The sequence below is a fragment of the Lacerta agilis genome, chromosome 3 (genome assembly GCF_009819535.1).
Source record: "Lacerta agilis isolate rLacAgi1 chromosome 3, rLacAgi1.pri, whole genome shotgun sequence".
NCBI classification, from domain to species: domain Eukaryota; kingdom Metazoa; phylum Chordata; class Lepidosauria; order Squamata; family Lacertidae; genus Lacerta; species Lacerta agilis.
Genome location: NC_046314.1, coordinates 116999099 through 117018669, shown reverse-complemented (window position 1 = coordinate 117018669; position 19571 = coordinate 116999099). Strand labels below are relative to the sequence as shown.

Genomic DNA, 19571 nt, shown 5'->3' with positions numbered 1-19571 from the left:
CAGTGGCCAACCAGCTGAGAAACTCTCTCCTGCTGTAATTCTCTGTGACTGAGATGCCTCTGATTCTGGAGGTAGGATAGAACCATCTTGACTAATAGCCATGAATTTGTCCAAGACCCTTTTTAAGCCGTTAAGACTGGTGGTCACTACCAACACACCTTGTATTAGTGGCTCTCACTGTTTAATTACACTCTGAGTGAACCAGTGCTTCCTTTTGACCATCCTGAATCACTCATCATTCAGCTTCACAGCACTTTGAGAGATAAGAACTACTCTCAATCCACATCATGCATCATTTTACACAGCTCTATCACATTATCCTTTACTATATATATATGAACAGTTTTATTCTGTGGGTTGTGACTTTCTGCAGATGATTCAATTGACAACAAACAGTACCGGTACATACCAAAAACTTAGTGAACCATTTTTCCTTTCCGTTTTCTACTACTAATGCCAGTGAATTCCAGAATGACTCAGGTGCACAAGCAAACCTCCAGAACTATTAAAACATCCATAATAAACCTTCTGGGAACAGAGGTTTGTCAATTCCAGGAACTAATTTGCACTGCGACGCACCCTGGCCCACCCAGGAGACAGAAACATCCTGCATGATGCCTGGACCTGATTTTTCTAAAACAGAACTATGGATGCTTGTGTTTTTGTTTACTCAGATGAAGGTGCCGGAAAAGATGGGCATTTCACTGACAGACAAAGAGTCTGTGCCCACTTAACATTTTTAGTTAATTAGTTCTTTCTTTTGGTTACCCTGGATTTTAAAAACTGATGACATTAAGAGCAGTCCTGCCCAGAAACAGTGTGAGATATTTTGGTGCCTGCTGGAGAACTATCTTGTTAACTGGTACCTGAAAGCTGTTATTAAGTCTTTGCTTGCATCTAGCTAAATACTGTTCCAAACACAGCAGGGATTAATGCAAGTTAGTCTGAGAGCTCACTCCTCAGTGAGCTTTGGAGTCTTCAACTCCAGACAGGATGGGGGCTCTTAGAAGCTTAGGAGACTGTAGTCATCATTGATGTTTACCATAAGCAGAGCTTTCCGGAGTAGCAAATAGCTTTTGGTTGAACAGGCTGTTCCACCATTAAGACTGAAGATCTAGTTAGAGGAAAGAAGAGAGGGTGGAGGCAAACTACAGTTCTGACAGCTTGGAAAGGAACATAGAAATCTTTTTTCTATTTAGTCAGACTACCGGTCCATCTAACTCAGTACTGACTGACAGCAATTCTATGTGATTCCAGGGTCCCCAGACCTGCTAGGAGATGCCAAGCATTTAAGTCTGGGACTTTTTCCATGCAAAGTGTGTGCTTTATCACTGAGACAAGGGGGAGAAAGAGGCCTGCATATGTGGGCTTGGCCTTCAAGAGCATCTCACAAGGGACTGCTGTTTTGAAATGGAGGTCACCTTGCATCTCATGGCACCCCATCACCAAGAGTGGGAACACAGAATTACATGTCACCCACAGTTAACTACAACCTCCTTTCCCCCGATTCATGGGAACAGATGGCCAAAATGGTGCAGGACTCGGAACAAAAATTGGGATAGCCTGCAAAGAAGAGATGTGTAAAAACAGACAGTAGTAGTGAGTAATTTTGATTTGATCACATACACATATTTTTAAGTTTTGGGGAGCAGCTTTCTTTTGCTGGTCCGTTTCACTGTGTGATGAGTAAAGGGTTCCAGAATGCACAGTCATCTCAGCTGTCAGCTTTCCTTACACACAGGCTGTGATCACCAAGAGCCCTTTCCACAAAGAACCACCGTCAGATGCAAACTTTTGCAATTTGCCACTCTGCCTCTGAAAAGCTCAAATTAGCTCAGATACAGAATCACCTCAGTGCCATGAAAGACAGTGCAAAGCCCTGCAAAGTTAAGGGATTGCCACAACTGACAGGGCAGGTAGATATTCCACAGCAGCTACCTCGGAAGGCGGCTTTACTGCTACCCGCTCAACTCAACCTGCAAGGGCTGACAATCCAAATTGGGGGGGGGGGCAGAAAGAAAAGCCATTTCCTGGTGTTCTGGAGCCATCAGTCCCCCCCGAGTGTCAGATCCACAGCCCCCACTAAGCCTAACACCCTTCTCCCTTTCCCCTTGCAATGGCAGCGAATGCGGACAGCTCCTTTCGAAGCGCCCACGCAGGGCCCAAGGAGCCCAGCATTTCAGCGGGTTGGGCTGGATGACCCGCGGGTTCCCCTTCCTCCCGGGACTCGGCGCGAGGCCCCGAGCAGGAGGGCCGGGCGAGCAGACACGTGTCCGGCGAGCCCTTCACACGCCTGGCGGGGAGCTCGGGAGAGCGCGGCCCCGCCGGCGAGCGCCATGAGGGCGGCGGCGGCGGGAAGAGGGGCTGCCCCTCCCGCCGCCCCTCCGCCGCCGCTTCCTCCCCGGGCCCCGCCCCGCGTACCGTCCGGGCGGCCTCTGCCCAGGTCCGGCCCTTCTTCTTGCGGCCCTTTTCCCTCATGGCGGCGGGACGAGCAAGGGGAGCGGGAGCGTCCGAGGCGGGCGAGGGGTCTCTCTGTCGCGGGCGAGGAGGAGGAGGAGGCCGAGGGCGAGGAAGGGCAAGGCGAGGAGGCCTCGGCCTGCGCGGACGCCGCTTACACCCTGAGGCGAGCGACGCCAGCGGCTCCCCCGGCCGCCATGTTGGGAATCCTTCGGCAGTCACGTGACGGCGCCTCGGCCCCGCCCGCCCGGAGAAAAAAAAAAGAGCCCGGCCGGGGCGGAGCCAAAAGGCGAGTCTGGGCAGGAGGCTCCGCCCTTTGAAAAGGAGGGGGGAGGAAGAGGAGCCGAGGAAGCCCTGCGCACGCGCGGTCCGCCGCCGCCATCTTCGAAGCCCTGATTTCCTCAGGCCCGGACGAGGGGCTAGCTACGCATGCGCGGTGTGCCGCCGCTGCTGCCCCGAGGGAGGGGCGGCTTCGCGGGCTGTTGCCACCTGGGTCCGCCTCCGGGGAATCCGCAGAGCGACTGCGCAGTGCGGAGAGGCGGGAGGAAGAAGGCGGCGGAAGGCCCGGGGGGGGGGGGGAGTCGGGAAAGCGGCCTGGAAAAGGGGGGCCAACCAAGAGTGTGTCCCCCCCGTCAAGTAAAGAGATCATTTGTGGCTGTTAACTGTGGTGCGGCTTTTTTGGTGTTCTTATATCGTAAACTGCGAAATAGTAATTAAAAATAGACAGCATCTTAAAAGCAGAGACATCCCCTTGCCGACAAAGGTCCGTATAGTTAAAGCTATGGTTTTCCCAGTAGTAATGTATGGAAGTGAGAGCTGGACCATCAAGAAGGCTGATCGCCGAAGAATGGATGCTTTTGAATTCTGGTGCTGGAGGAGACTCTTGAGAGTCCCATGGACTACAAGAAGATCAAACCTATCCATCCTTAAAGAAATCGGCCCTGAGTGCTCACTGGAAGGACAGATCCTGAAGTTGAGGCTCCAATACTTTGGCCACCTCATGAGAAGAGAAGACTCCCTGGAAAAGACCCTGATGTTGGGAAAGATGGAGGGCACAAGGAGAAGGGGACGACAGAGGATGAGATGGTTGGACAGTATTCTCGAAGCTACTAACATGAGTTTGGCCAAACTGCGGGAGGCAGTGAAGGATAGGCGTGCCTGGCGTGCTCTGGTCCAGGGGGTCACGAAGAGTCGGACACGACTGAACAACAACAACAGTAATTAAAAATACACAAATCCTCTGGCAGGGGCTTACAGCTGTAAAAAGCATACAGAAATTCAAAACATGGCAAGAACAAAGTGCTAGTCGCCGATACAGTGCTCATCCCGGCAGTTAAAGGCCACGCATACGAAAGAAGGGCAGTGAGTATTGGATGGGGGGGGTGTTATTGTTTATTAAATTTATAATACCACCATTCTTCACAGAATAAAAAAGAAGGTATAACACAAGTGGCCTCAGCCATCACCTCCGAGTGCAGAAACAGAAGCTCGTCAATGATATGCACCTGCTAAAAGGTAGCGTGCCTTGTGATACAGATGTTGATCTGGATAATTAAAGCATTCCAATATTTCTTGCATGCCAATCAGTATGGAGCTGTTCCCACTGGCTCTATTCTGCCATTTGTGGCAGGAGTCTGCGCTCTCCTTGCAGCAAACTGCTTGCCTTGTGGTAACTGGAGCATGAAAGTGCAATCCTGCCAAGGCAAGCAAAACACACACACAACATGTGAGCTAAGTGACAAGTGGCCGATGGGGATTTCTCTAGGTTTGATAAAGAGAAATCCCGTTTCGTTTCGTGCTGACCCAGCTGGAAGTTATTTCACAGGCTGCATTGGCGCCAGCCAGGTTACCCTGACCAAAGGACTCAATAGGGACAGTCAACAATAACGCTGACTGCCTGCTAAAGATGTTTTCAAAAATGATACTTTTTAATCTGAGAAGTGCCACAACTGCAGAGCGGTGGGCATGAGGCTTGAAGAGAGGGGGTTTGTGTCCCTCCACGGCCCTTTCTCTGGGTGTTCATGAATTGGCACTTCTCCACGGAGGTTTTCCCAGGGATCTGATGACTTACCTGCCCACTTTGGGGTTCCCTGGAGCATGTGGAACTCCCACCCCACCCCCTTCTCCCATTATCACAGGAAATCTAGCAAACACATCAACCCAGAAGATTTGAGTAACATCACTGTGGTGGAAGGAATTATGGGACCTTGACCGTAGGCTTTTGGAACAGTGGTCAAGCAGCAGACCAATATGTCTGTAGCCTGTCACAGTCTTGTTTGGAGCCCAATGGGCAATTCAGCTGTGCACTTGTTTTGCATGCTAGAAGCAATACAGGAGAAAGGCCACTAGGTGCCCTCACAACTCTAGCAAAAGGAGATGAATAGCTGGCTGTGTAATTCCAAGATCCCTCTGCATAGCAGCAGTGAACTCAAGACACGGAACTTGTTTTGAATGCTAAGAAACTCCTCCATCCAGGAGGGGATAAAAAGTTAGGCTTTCCAAATCTGATGGGCCTGACCTAACACCTCCCTCCCTCTTTGAAAAAGCAGCAGCGTAGCACTGGCTGAGTAATGGCACCAGTGGTGTGTGTCATTTCTCACACGACAGCTGCCAGGTCGCAAATCAAACCCAGCAGAAACCTCTTGGGGGCCGGAGAAGAAGAAGAAGAAGAGTTTGGATTTGATATCCCGCTTTATCACTACCCGAAGGAGTCTCAAAGCGGCTCACATTCTCCTTTCCCTTCCCCCCCCCCCACAACAAACACTCTGTGAGGTGAGGGGGGCTGAGAGACTTCAGAGAAGTGTGACTAGCCCAAGGTCACCCAGCAGCTGCATATGGAGGAGCGGGGAAGCGAACCCGGTTCACCAGATTACAAATCCACCGCTCTTAACCACTACACCACACTGGCTCTCCAGTGTGGATCTCTTAACCACTACACCACACTGGCTCTCCAACTTGGATCTCCCTACAGAGGTAGGGACAGGTGGCGAGTCATCCCTGCCGAAGAAACCAGCCCTGCCGCAGCTAGATGTGGCGACTCTGCTGCATTGCTGATGCACAGGTGGAGTCCTGAGCTGCAGGAAGCTGCCTTGTACTGAGTAAGACCCAGTGATCCATCCAGCTTGGGGTGGTGGACATGGATGAGGAAGACTTGATTTTGCATCCCTGTTCAGCTACAATACTCATGGACCCCGGGTCAGACATCGTCTGTCAACCATACTTGCTTCACCAGGTTGCTGTGAGAATAAATAGGGGGGCAGGCCATGTATTTCACCTGAGAACTTTGGAGGAAAGGCAGGATAACATGATGCCTTTACAACCATGACACCTGACCAAGAGGAGGAGTTCTAGCGGGGGGGGGGGGGTGGCCTGTGGCCCTGCAAATGTCGTCATGCCAAACCCCGTGCATCAAGAAGCCTGCCGGCTTTTTGCGTGCTATTTCCTGAACATTTAGGAATAACGTGCCCAGCTGATGGCACAGCGAGTTCCCCCGTGTCTTCCACACATGCTGCCTGCAGATGGCCAATCTTTGCTCCGCATTCACCAGAGCTCAGCCCTGTGGTGCCCTGTTCTGGGAAGCTAATGGGGGTGGGGGGGGGTGGCAGAAGATTCCCGACGGAAAGACTCACAAGACCAGCCAGCCACGGTGACGAAGAAACAGCCAGACACAATCCGAAATCTCTTTTAATTAGCTGACACACTTTTATTTTCATCGTTATAAACTGCAGACTTTGGGGCTTTCTCGTCATGCTTCCCCTCCCCCCCAGCCCCGCTTTTCTGCTGTTTGTCCTGAGCATCTACCGGTACTTTCTCTGCTGGCCTGGACCTTTTCCTGCCTGTGATGTGGGGCTCTGCTATGGAGGTCAGATTTGACCATGGTGGGATAGTTTAGTGTCCCTCCCCCCCCCCAAAAAAAGGTCAGGAGAGATGGCAATGAATGAAGCGGGTCTCCTTTTTCAACAATGCTCATTCCTTTATTGTCACGGCTGGGCTTTTTGGGACGGTGCTGCCACCACAATGTCCAGGCCCACACCAAATCAAAGGGTATTGAGGAGCTCTCCATCCAGAACCAGAGGGGGTGTGGGACGACAACCTCTGCCAGTACATTATGTATAATATAGCTATGCTTAATATGTCCTGTATATTCATATGTATAGAGCAACAAGCATGGGCCACCACCGTATACCGACTTTTGACTCCCTAAGCAAATCACCACCACAGCAACAGGCACAGACGATTTTGGTCCCAGCCTAGGCCCTTGTCTTGCTGATCAACCAAGTCCCTCCCACTTTCCACCCCACTCTGGAATTCCCCCCAGTCTCCAGCCCCCCACATTAGGCGCAAATCCCACAGTTTCCCTGGGCGGGACACCCACAAGCAGCCACACATACACACACCCCCAACACACACATTCATATGTAAATACAGACTCGCCAACATACAAAGAACAAAGAACGTCAGAAATCTACATCTGAGGTTGTCACAGTGGGGCGACCCAGCCCCTTGTACAGAGACACCTCTGCCAGTCTTAAATAACAGTGTTTCTTTACAGCTGTCCTTGGGTTTTGTGCTAGGAAGGACGTTGGAGGTTATTGGCAGCACAGCGGTGGATTGAGAGACGCAGAGTGTGAGAGATCTTCCAACGCAAAGTACAAGGCAGGAGGAAATGGCAGGCTTTGGTGTAAAAAGTATAGCTTGTTGGACCCCTTGTTTGCACCACCGGGGGGGGGGAGGGGGCTGGGTGAGTGAGGCTAACTTCCCAGTGACCCCTCCAACTCCCTAAAGCCAAAATCTGTAGCGCAGGAGGAGTCGCTTGGCCTCAACACACGGACATCCATTTCCCGTCCAGGCCGAATGGAAACGATTCTGTTCTAGTGTAGCTCCCAATGCGATGGCTGCTCTCGTCTTTGTGGTGCTGTAGAAAACAATTCCTCGGGGAGAAGTGACGTCTTTAGCCTTTGAAACTGGGAAGGATGCATCTCCTGTCTTCCGGCAGATCTCCAGAAAACACACTTTTCTAGCCCACGGTGAACAAAGGACAAGAAGCTCAGTTGAGCCCTCAGGTGCACCTCTGGACGTGGGGCTGGCCATCAAGAGTCTCTGCCGTCCCTTTAGTGTGCGTGGCTGTTGTGCTGTGAAGTAAACCAAGCCGCTTCCCCTGGGTGTGCTTGATCCTGGCTCCAGAGCCATGCACAGATCTCTGAGTTTATGGGAATCAAAGGCAAGGAAGTGCTGAGTTAATTCAAATCCACTCTCAGACAGGTGAAGGAGTGAGAGGGGTCTTCCTCCAGCTGTTGGGACTACAGAAATGCATATTCTTTTGTAAGCATTCAGCTTCCCTGATCCTCTCCAGCTGGCCCAGCAGCTTCTTCCAGCCCAACAGGAAAGGCCATCCTTGCTTTGGATGCAGAAGGTCTCAGGTTCACTCCCCAGCTGCATTGAGGGCAGGTAGAGACCCCCTGTCAGAAACCCTGGAGAGCCACTGCCCATCAATGAAGATGGTATGAAGGCAGATGGAGCAATGGTTTGGCCTGGTGCACGGCAGCTTCCTCTGTTCCTATAGTCCCTATAGCGCAGCTTTCTCTGCTGCTTGTCCTGCCTGATGGTGTCCCTGTACTGGGCACTATTAATTCCCCAGGCATGTGCAGAACCCCAAAGAATCAAAGCAGCTCAGCATCTCTGGAGGGCCAGCAGCTCCTACAAGCAGCCGCTGCACAGAATGGGCTGGGAGCAGCCAGGGCAGCTGGCCGGGAACCAAGGGACATAACTGCATCACAAGACAGCCTTTTCTGCATCGAGAGTTTTCCAGATACATTGTACTTTTTGTATATATTTTATCTATGTTAATAATATATATTGTTGTTCGCTGCTTTTGGAGCCTTGGGTTAAAAAGCGGTATATAAACAAACCATAGCATAGAAAACACGCTGTTTCTATTCCCTTGCCCAAAAGCAGCTCGCAGAGTCCCCAAATGTTCCCCCTTCCCACCCACCTTCTGGCAGTTTGTGCCTTTCAGAAGCAGAGACCACAAACTCAAGACCCCCCTGCTCCGCATCCAGGAGTTGCGAATAACTGCTGCTGCTGCTGTTCTGCCCCCTGGAACGACCCTCAGCCAAATTCCATACGCACAACCACCCGGCATGGATCAGAATCCCTGCTTCATTCAAGAGAAGTCTCATATGGGGGGCAAGAATTTGTCCTGCTACCTTCCCTTTAGCCGTCGCAGGGACTTAAGGTGATTTGGGGCTGGCTCCAGAGTAAACCAGAGACGAGGAAGCCACAGAATCCTTGGCCAGGACTAGACTTTGGAGAAGGAAACTCGGGGAGTGGGGCTGACCGAGGGGGATCTGTAGCCCCACCCCAGACTGGACCCCCTTCCCAGCTGCGCTCTCTCTCAGGCTGACCTCGTGGGACTGCCCAGCTAGGAACATCAGAAGCTGCCGTCGACAGAATCAGACCACTTCTTCATCAACTGGCATCCCTGGCTGTCCACGGTTTCTCTGCGGTCTTTCCCAGCCCTCCCTGGAGATGACAAGGACTGAACCCAGAACCTTTTGCACGCAGAGCAGGCGTCTGTGCCGACTGAGCCACGGCCCGGACCCTAGCTCAGTGCCAAAGCCGCCTTTTCACAAAGTGCCTCCTTTTTCCTTCCTCCGGTTTCTGGTCTTGGACCGTGGAGGGCGAAAGAGTCTTTCTGCTACAAAAGCTGCAGCAGGCACAGAGCAGATCATTCATAGCACTGCGAAACTCTGTGACTTGCCTCTCTCAAAGAAAGGTGGCTTGCCAAACCTTTCCCCCTGACCTCCTGGCCACCCCATCGCCTTTGCTCTCATGCCCTCACACCGTTCCCTGTTTGCTGCCCATGGTGGCCGCTCATGGCTGAGTCCTAGGCACCTGTTTGTGAGCAGCATCGCCAGGATTGGTGGCAACGGTGTGCTGGCAGCTATCACGCCAAGCAGCAAGCGCTCTCCATCTCCCCTAGCTAAATGCAGCTTCCCCCGGAGAGAGGGCTCATCCACACTTCGGCTTGCCCCGTGACGGGAAAGCCGTTTCCCCCTTGCCCCACTCCTTTCCCTCTCTTTAGCCTTAAATCGGAACAGGAAGATTGCCGTTGGCTCCGATTGAGCGCTAAAGAGTGGTTTTCCCCATGAGAAAGCGGATGAACCCAGAGTTTTGCTTATTTCTAGGAAATCCCTCCCCCTCTCCCAGGCCAATTTTAGGGGAAGCCACAAAGCTATCTTACTAGAGGGCAAAGGGGAACTTAGGAAGAGAGACACTGAACATGAGGGAAAGGCAGGGGGCGCGAGGGTTTGGTTTGGTGGTGGTGGTGGTGGGGTGTTTATTCCACCATGCCCTCTCCCTTTCTCTTTGATTTCTCTGCCTTCCTCTCCTGACCTCAACGTGGCCCCCAGGAGGTCCTTGCCCAAAGGCTGGCCGCTGCATCCAAGCTCCCTGTCCCCGTTGCTGCTGCAGTCAGACTCCAGAGTCGCCCTTCCCTCTGCTCTCTCCCCATGTGAGGCACATGATTGGTTCTTAACTTCAGGACGTCTCTTCCCAGTCAGAACATGGACGATTCCTGTCCTGGAGAGGGAATATGCAACATCCCGACCATGTTGGCCATTGCAGTCACTTGGTGGGTCAAGTGGGTGGGGGGGGGCAGCCACGTGGCCTCTAACTGGTGCTGGTGAGAAGGTCTCACAGCATCACAGATCTGCTTGCATAAATCAGTCCTCCGGCTCTCGCTGCGCAGCACGGAGCCATTTGGTGTGTGTTTTTGGCGGGGTGAACAGAAGGCGAGGCGGAGCCGGTGGTCTTGGTGCGAGAACAGAGAGAATTCCGTGGCAGGCAGGGAGGTCGAATCCTGCCTCCAAGCTCTGCCAGCACCGACCCAACGCTCCTCGTAGGGGACACTGCAATGAGACAGCGACTTCTTCCGAGGCTGGGGGGGGGAAGCAGAGGGGGCTGGGAGCCGAGTGCAGGTGGTCTGGGCTCCGCTTGCCCCAAACAGGTGTCCGTACTGAAGAAAAAGCAAGAGTCCGCCTTCTAGGAAGGTTGTGCGTGGTGCCAGGCTGCCTCAGCATTGCCAGGGGAGCAGCTGGCACTGAGGACGCCCAAAAGAAGAACCCCACCCCACCCCGCATCCGTACAAAGACACATCATAAATAAATATGTTAAATAAATAGAGCGACAGGTCCAGAGAGGGCAGGGGGGGCGGGCCCCCCAGAGCCATCCTCCCGTATGGATGCACAGAGACACACACACACACACACACACACAAGAAGTAGCTACGGACAAAGAAGAGTTAGTGCAGGGGGACCCCCCCCCCTCCCTGGACCACGTGTCCTCCGAGGCAGCAGGTGACGGGAGAAGGAGCCTCATACTCCATGTGCGAAAGGAAGGGCCAGGGAGGGCCAACGGGGCGTTGTTACTCGTGAGCCAGTGCTGTGGCAGCGTTCTGTGAGCTGGAGGCAAGCGACACGTGCGTCGTCGACGATGGCAGAGAACGGGGAGCCTGGCACCTGGAGGAGAGAGAGGAGAAGGAGGGGGGGAGTGAGGGGCCGCGTTGCCCTCTTTCCTCCCTCCCTGCCCAAATGCCCCGTGTCCCTCAAGCAAGTTTCCCCTCCCATTGCGGAAGAACCCAGGGCAGACCAACAGCCCCTCCAGACTCCGCAGCCTTAACTTCTCAGGTGCCAGAGAGAAGTTTGGAGAGAGAGAGGACATAGTGGAAATCTCCGCTCACAGCCATTAATCCCCAAAATCTGGAAAATGGCATGACGTCATCCCATTGTTCTCTGTTGTTTATGCAGGGCATCCCAGGGCCTGGTTGACTCCCAGCCTGCTCTTCTGATTGGCTGGCACGTAGCTGAACAGATCAAATACCGGTCCTGGGTGACCACTGCATTGAGCAGCCCTCCTCAGCCTCTGCGGCCCATTCCTAACCTCCTTACTTGGCTAATGCCATGCCTTTGAGCCTCTCCAGTGGCACCAGATTCTAGGCTCCCGGTGGGAAAATGTCTCCACCTCAAATTCACTTCCAACTGTGCAGATGAGCCCTCCACAAAACCTTCTCTATCACTTCTCTCTCTCTCTCTCTCTCTCTCTCTCTCTCTCTCTCACTCACTCTCACTCACCAAGACCGCGACTTCCGCACTCGCGACGCCGCCGGTCGTTCCAGGAGGCTGTCGAGGCGCATGAGCCTCTCCAGATACAGGGCCCGTGGGTCGTGCTCGCTCGGGTCCCGTGTGATCTCGAACTCAAAGACGGCCGGCGGGGAGACATCCAGTTCCAGGAACATGATATTCTCAGCCTGTGATGGAATGAGGGAAGGGAGGAAATTCAGAAAGGAGAGGCCAGTTTTCCAAGGAGGTGGAGCAGGCAAGGGTGGACGCAACACATCCACAAAAAATATGAAGAGAGATTTGTCCTCTCGTTGATTTACAGAATGGTAGAAATAGAAGGGACCCCTTAGAAGGGTCATCTAGTCCAACCCCCCCCCATGCAAGGCAGGAATCACAACTAAAGCATCCCTGATGGATAGCCTCTGCTAAAAAAAAAAAAAATACCCTCCAAGGAAGGAGATTTAGAAAGGGGATTCCCTAATACTTGCTTAGTTATTTTACATATTTTTCACTCATCATGGCCCCCTCCACCTCTTCCCCCCTTTTCTTCCTAAAGTAACACTAATGTCTCAACAAATGAAACTGATCTGTAGAAAATGTAACTTGAAAAAGGAGACAGATATTTGACAGATAATAATAAATGTTTTGTTAAATGAAAGAAAGAAAGAAAGGATTCCCCAAATCATCTTGAAGGTAAAGAAACACTGATAACCTTTGCCTTCTGCTAATTCCCTATGAATTAGCCTAGATTGTGAGTCCTTTGTGGCAACAAAGACCATTGTGTGAAGCATATTTGCTGTAGCCACAGCCCTAGGAGATGGTGTCCCTACAAATCTATATGAACCTTCCTCCAAATTTGAGATGGACAGAGTTCCCTGAGATGACTTTGCGCCATCAAAATTACAGGTAGGTAACTGTGTTGGTCTGCCATAGTCAAAACAAAATAAAATAAAAAATTCTTCAGAAGTGTGCCTAACCCCAACCCTAACCCTAACCCTAATCCCCTGACCCTGACCCCAACCCTAACCCCAACCCCAACCCTAACCCTAATCTCCTGACCCTGACCCCTAACCCCTACCCCTAACCCAACTTCTGGGACGTTGGCAGTTCCAAGCCAATGAACCTCACAAGTTCTCAACTGCCTCCTGCTATTTATCTTACTGCATTCTTATCTCGGCTTTGATCGCTATTTACTTTTGTGTTGTGGATTTTAAAATCTTGTCGGCTGCCTCGTAGATGTTTCTTGCCTTTCCATCAGTCCATCTGGGCGGTGCTCGCTTTGCGACTAGGAAGTTTGGTCATCTCAGGGTCCCCTTCCCTCCCCCAGGCCCCATTTCTCCCTCCCTCCCTCCCTCCCTCCCCTCCTCTGAGGTCCTCTCGGCTCACCCGGTACCGAGGATGGGAGCCCATCGACATGGCCAGGCGAGCGTACTGGCTGATGGGCCTCTTGTAGCCCACGGCGGAGGTCGGCCGCTTCTTCATCTGGGTGGCCGTGGTGGTGCTGGGGCTGTTGCTTCCGCTCCCACTGCTGCTGCTGCTGCAAAGAGATTGGTTTTCAAGAATGGAGAATGGGCGTAGGCTGGGCTCAGGATCATCAGCATTGATCCAAAGCTTAATGCGTGGCCCATCTCTGCCACCTTGTGCCTGAGTTGCTGGGCAAAGGATTCCCCTTCCACCTTGCCCCATCTAATGATTTTGCTATTATTTATTAAATTTGTACGCCGCCCTTCATCCAAAGATCCCAAGGCAGCTCACAACAGAAAAAAATACAAAATGAGAATGCAGGCAGCTCCCCCCCCCACTTGCATGCAATCTACTTGCATGCGACCGCACACTCGCATGGCGCTGGGAATCCAGAAGTGGTGCGTGGCTTGCGAAGAGACCCTCCCCACATCCTCTTTGGCTCTGGGAAGGTCTCCTCGTGAGCCTGAGCCCGGAGAGGAAAGCCGCCCTGAGTCCCAGTCTGGGGTAAAGGTGCAATGTAAATAAATATAATAATCACAATAATCATGATCTGAAGAAGTGTGCATGCACACGAAAGCTCATACCAAGAACAAACTCAGTTGGTCTCTAAGGTGCTACTGGAAAGAATTTTCTATTTTGTTACAATAATCATAATTAGAGTTGGCATTTCCTGGCAGTCCTCATAGGTGCCTCTCGTCTGGGCTACTGTCTGGGCTACAAATGTAGATGAACTTGATATCTGCTCAACTGTCATGGCTCTAGCTGAGGAACCCAGGTGGTTTTTTTGTGGAGGGGGGGGGAATTGCGTGGGCAGACAGCAGCTTTATGTTTTTGTTGTGAATTTATTGGTGTTAGCCGCCCTGAGCCCGGTTTGGCAGGGAAGGGCAGGGTATAAATACAAAATTATTATTATATTATTATTATTCTGCCCTTGTCGGCAGACCCTCCTCGCACCGAAGGGCTCAGAAACTCACCTTCCTGGCGTTAGCACCAAGGGCTGGAATTTCCACTGGTCTTCCTCGCAGTCAAAGTAAAGGCGGTTCATGATTTTGTTCTTCTCCTCGGGGGGGATGAAGTTTTCAATGATCAGATACCTGAGCAAAGATGGAACGGGCAGCGTCAGCAGGAGGCAGGCTGCCGAGGGAAGCGGGGGTCCGCCCACGGGGGGATTTCATAGTTTTATTTATTCCCACACGGCTGGAAAAAGAAGGCAGGGACAGCCTGGGGGGCTGGTGGAAAGAGGTGGGTGGGTAAGTGAGCGACAGTGGATTTATTTCATCATTTGTTCTGAAAGGTGTGAACTGGTCATACCAGTGTAGGAATCTGGTTGGCCACTGTGAGGACAGGATGCTGGACTAGAGGGGCCAGATCCAGCTGCCAGGCTCTCCTCGTGTCCTCACATTTTAGGACATCCCTTCCAAGGAGCTGTGCAAAACCAGTTTGACCCCGTTTGCACTGAGACGTCAACCTGGTCTTCAAAGCAGCATCGCCCCCCCCTCGGGATCCTGCTGGCTCCCCCGCCTTCCTTCGAGTCCTTCCTACGGACCCCTCCTCTGGAGCCCTCTCTTTTCATTGCCCCTCCAGGGACACCCGACTCTCCCCATCCCAATGCTGCTTCTCAGAGCCCTTGACATCTCATCCCAGGGCCCAGCAAGGTGAGGTGACAAGTCAACCCACTCGACTTCCTCCTCACGCCAGGGAGGGATCAACTGGCTGGGCACCTGCTGCCCTCCAGCGCCCCCACCATAGGTGGCCAGAACGAGATACTGCAGTGTCCAGCTTAGTGTGGGGCTCAGATAATGCTAAAGGGCCAATACAGCGGTCCCTCGGTTCAGGAAGTCCGTTCCAAAACCAAAGCGTTCCAAAACCAAGGCACGCTTTCCCATAGAAAGTAATGCAAAGCGGATTAATCCGTTCCAGGCTTTTAGAAACAATGCCTAAAACAGCAGTTTAACCTGAATTTTACTATCTAATGAGACCATTGATCCATAAAATGAAAGCAGTAAACAATGTACTGGAGTCACACCAATCAATCAATCAATCAAATCAGTAGCTGAACTGGGTTCCACACAGTCACAAAAACAAAACAAAAAAGAGCCACAAAAACAAAAACGCAAAGTAAACAGCAAAAACAGACAGACCTCAGTGCAGCACTCAAATCGGAAGCATAACACTCAAAACGGAGCACATTCAGCTTCCAAAAAAAAAGTTTGCAAACCGGTTTGCAGTGTTTGGGTTCCAAGGCGTTTGAGAACCAAGGGACCACTGTAGAGTCCCACCTGCTCCTAAAAAGCTGCTGGCTCTGGCTTGGCTCCCCCAGTCGGAGGCATGCTTGCCCACCCCCTCAGGCCTCCAGACCAGCAGCCCCTGAGAGTGGCAGGGGCAGCAGGGGGAGGTCAGGCGGGGGCAATCTTAGCCTGGGCTCCTCCTGGGCTGGGCTCCCCCTGCTGCTGCTGCCGGCTGAGCCCTGCCAGACACTCACTTGAGCTTCAGTTCCCTCGTCTGCTCATTCTGTGCCTCCTCCAGGTCTTGCCGCACGCGGATGTATTCGTCGTGCTGGTCCTGGATCTCGGCCTTCACAGCTTGGAGTTTTGCATAGAGCTGCCGGGGCGAGAAAAAGGGGCATCGCTCGTTTAGGGGAACGGCCGTTGTGCCACTGCCACCCGACGGCCCGTCCAATGGGCCGCTACGGGCACTGAAGACCAAACTGATGGAAGGGCGGACAACTTACAGAAATTTACTAAAACAAGAGGGAGGATAGTATGAATTAAAAGAACTTAAGGAATTACCCGGGAAATTAACAACATGGTTACAATATCATCATTTGAATGAAGTATTTAAGAAAGATAGGATACGAGGGTTTGGGGAACAAATATCACAACTGGAGAGAGACCTGTTGGAATGCAATGTAAAAGTGTTGTCTAAAATATTATTGGAATGGGAGACAAAGGATGAGCAAGTAAAATCCTCAATGATACACTGGGCAATAGATATTGGTCATAATATTCACATGGAAGCACGGGAACAATTGTGGAATATGGATATAAAATTTACAGCATTTTATTGTCTAAGAGGAAATTATATGAAAGTGATATATCGCTGGTATTTAACACCGAGTGAATAGGCAAAAATGTATAAATCTAAATCAAATAAGTGTTGGAAATGTAAAGAGAAAGAAGGTTCTTTTTATCATATGTGGTGGGGTCTTGTCATGAGGTTAAAGCTTACTGGGAAATGATATATAATGAATTGAAAAGGATGTTCAAAATAACTTTTATTTTTTTAAAAAAAAACCCAGAAGCTTTTCTTTGGGAATTATGGGGACAGAACTACCTAAATTGTATAGAATTTTATTTATGTATGCTATTACAGCGGCAAGAATGTCACTTGCCCCGAAATGGAAAGAAGCAGAAGTCCCAGCAAAGGAAGAAAGGATACTGAAACTTATGGAATATGCAGAAATGGCAAAACTTACGGTACCAGAGGAATAAGAAATAACAAACAAATAACAAACTTTTTTTTATAAAAGAACGGAAATGGTTTATTCAATATTTACAGATAAATTGTAAACAGATAAAACATTGGCAGGATTATTGCTACAACCTGCAGTTTTATAAGAGTATATATTTACAGTAGATAATTAAATGAGCAAGTTAAAATTAATTGGGATATGCAGAAGGTATTTAAAAATAAATGTAAGGAACCGCAGAAAGAGGGGGAAGGAAGTCAAATTTTGAAATGTTCAGTGGATTGTAAAACTAATGAAATGTATAAATTGGAAAAGTACAAATAAAAAACTTTTTTTTAAAAAAAAAAATGTTTGTCTCTGGCTTGGGTCCCGATCCCTGGCAAGCGATCCCTGGGCTCTGGCGCTGTGCCTCGGACTGCAGCTACGGAGAAGGACGGACCCCCCCCCTCTCCCGCTGCCCCTCTGCCCACGCTCCCCCCCCCCTTTGGCAGCCTCTCACCTTCTTCAGCTTCTTGGTCTTGATCTCCACTTCCTGCTGTAAGGAGGTGAACGTCTCCCGCAGCTCCATGGTCTCCTCGTCCCGCAAGAGCACCTGCTGCTGCATTTCGCGCTCCCGACGCTTCTGTGGGTTGAGCCCAGCAAAGCCTTAGTCTGCGCGGCTCAGGGGCTTCTCAGCTGAACCCCCCACCCCCCACCTGCGACCCCTCGCCCCTCGTGCCTTTTTGCTCTGAAACACGCTGCTCGGCCGGGGTGGGGTGGGGCTGGGTGTGCTGCAAGGCACCCTTCCACCTGCAAACTTCACCTGCCCACAAATCAGCTGTCAGGGCCTGGGGGGGGGGGAGGAGGAAGAGGGGTGGGGCCTCCAGTGGCGTAGGAAGCCGCTTGGGCACCTGGAGTGGCAAACATTGCCGGTATGTGCACCCAGGGGCATCAAGTCGCTACATAGCACGCATGGGCAGCATCCATGCGCACTATGTAGTGGGTTGCTGGCGGCACCGCTCCAGCGCTGTACAGACAGTGCCAGGATCCCGGCACCATTTGTACGGTGGTGGAGCACCAGCGCCGGCAAACCACATGCCTTGTCACCCCCGGAGACGTGGCACTGGGAGCGCACTGCCCCCACCACCCCACCATTGCTATGCCACTGGGGGCCTCCCACCCGAGAGCCCCGCAGGGAGGACACAGAAGAAGTCTTAGGCCCCGGACCCTGGTGGTGGGACACTAAGGAGCAGCCTGGGGAAAGGACAAGCTGGGAGATTCGAGAAGCGGGGTGGGGGTGGGGTGATCAAGAGGGGTCAGGAGAAAGAGACCCTTCCAGGACAGGGTTGGAGGCTGAGAGTCGCGGGGTGAGTGCAGACTCAGACAGAGACGAGTCCGAGGAGGGCAGTCTCAGCCCCACTGGCTCTCTTCCCCCCCTGAAACCCCGATCGAGGAGCATCCTGCACATTGCTGAGCAAAGGGCAAGACAGGCCCAGAGGAGGATCTCACCCTCTGGACACAACTTTTGTCCGCTTGGGAGGGGTCCAGAGTGAGAGGCTAGAGGGGGGAGGGCAGGGCCAGTGGTCAGTTTCAGCAACAGCTCAGCTGGATTAAGACGAGCTATTTTCTGTTAATAAAGAGCTAATCCCGTTCTTTCCTGCCCTGTAGATCAGACACGTCCAACAGGTAGATCGGGATCTACCAGTAGATCAGTGGACGTCTGTGGTAGATCACTGGTAGATCACTGGCTCCCACAAAGAAGCTCAACAATTTTGGCTCCCCTTAAAACAAGCTCAATGTTTTTTCCCTGCACCCCCCCCCAAAACAGGGCTTCCCTTCTCCCTAAAAAAAGCTCAACAACAACTTTGACCTGAATGCCTAAATAACAGGGCTTTCCTCCTCCCCCAAAAAGCTCAACAACTTTGACCTGAACCCCCCAAAAGGGGGTAGATCATTGACAATTTTAAATTCTCTAAGTAGATCACAGTCTCTTGGGAATTGGCCACCCCTGCTGTAGATGACCTGGGCTCACTTGACATCTCCTTGGCATCAGCATATGCTGGCTTTACACCAAGGTGTCCTGAGCACCTGGCCACGCTCCTGGGGGAGTGACACCAGATTTGCAGCCGACAAGAAGGGGAGCAAACTGGGGACCCAACGGCCACAGATGGCCGCCGTCAAGGGCTTGCGGACTGCAGCCCAGCAGCCAGGCCCTGCTTCTCTCCTGCAGAGCCCTGGAAGGAAGGGGACAGGAGTGTTTTAAAGGGCCGCCAGCTATGGCTGCAGTGGGCTGGTGAGGGCCGCATTCATCAGACAGCAGAGGGGAGGAAAGGCAGGAGGGGTTGTTACTGGCCCTGCTCCCCCCCCCCGCCGCCGCCCATCTCTCTACCTGCTCTGCAATCTCCTGCCTCTTCAGCTCCAACATCTTCTGCTGCTCGTTGGTGTGGTCCATGATGTTCCTTCCGCCAATCAGCAACTTGCTCTCCATCGCCTGGAGAAAGGAAGGAGGAGGAAAACTATGGTTTATCAAGCCACGGCTTAGTATTAAGTGCTGTGCGCGCACACAGCAGCTGAACTATGCTTTGTTTACCACCAAAAGCAAGCAAACAGGACCTGAAGCCGTGGTTTGCAGATGGCTTCCATGGACCAGTGTGGGGGAGCTGCTGGGCCTTGCAGTCTGGCCCCAGGCTCCTTTTTGGCATGTAAGAGGGAAAAGAGAGCATCCAGCCTTACAAGGCTGTTGAGACACCAAAGCAAAGCAGGATTTGAAACCCTGCACCGCAGGGGGTTGGACTAGATGACCCTTGGGGGTCCCTTCCAACTGTACAATTCTATGATTTTACGATCCCAACACAGTAAGTAAGATAGGGATGAATCGTGGCATCTCAACAGCACCTGTGCGGTGACCCCTGATGAAGAAACACACAAAATACAAGATGCAACGAAAACAAGGCGAAGACTTCAGTCAGCAGAGTTCTCAGCAAAACAAGCTGCCCAGGGAAGATCCCTGGAGGGTTTTGCAGTGACCTTCCATCGGCATCCGTCAGGAGCGTGGGGATTTCCTGCCTATGAAGACCAGCCAA

At 51.9% G+C, this 19571-nt stretch overlaps 2 protein-coding genes across 2 annotated transcripts in view; both read right to left on the bottom strand.

The window, feature by feature from the left end:
- Nucleotides 1–2514, bottom strand: part of ASXL2 (ASXL transcriptional regulator 2) — a 53520-nt gene extending 51006 nt beyond the window's left edge. The window contains exon 1 of the mRNA XM_033145498.1: nt 2422–2514. Coding sequence (XP_033001389.1) covers nt 2422–2478 — 57 coding nt within the window. The 5' untranslated portion in view covers nt 2479–2514. The remainder of the gene's footprint in view (nt 1–2421) is intronic.
- Nucleotides 2515–10749: 8235 nt separating this feature from the next.
- KIF3C (kinesin family member 3C) overlaps nt 10750–19571 on the bottom strand; it is a 34481-nt gene continuing 25659 nt past the window's right edge. Inside the window, exons 2-8 of the mRNA XM_033145242.1 lie at nt 18878–18979; nt 17009–17131; nt 15523–15641; nt 14015–14134; nt 12963–13107; nt 11589–11764; nt 10750–10976 (exon numbers count right to left, since the gene is read on the bottom strand). Coding sequence (XP_033001133.1) covers nt 10883–10976; nt 11589–11764; nt 12963–13107; nt 14015–14134; nt 15523–15641; nt 17009–17131; nt 18878–18979 — 879 coding nt within the window. The 3' untranslated portion in view covers nt 10750–10882. The remainder of the gene's footprint in view (nt 10977–11588; nt 11765–12962; nt 13108–14014; nt 14135–15522; nt 15642–17008; nt 17132–18877; nt 18980–19571) is intronic.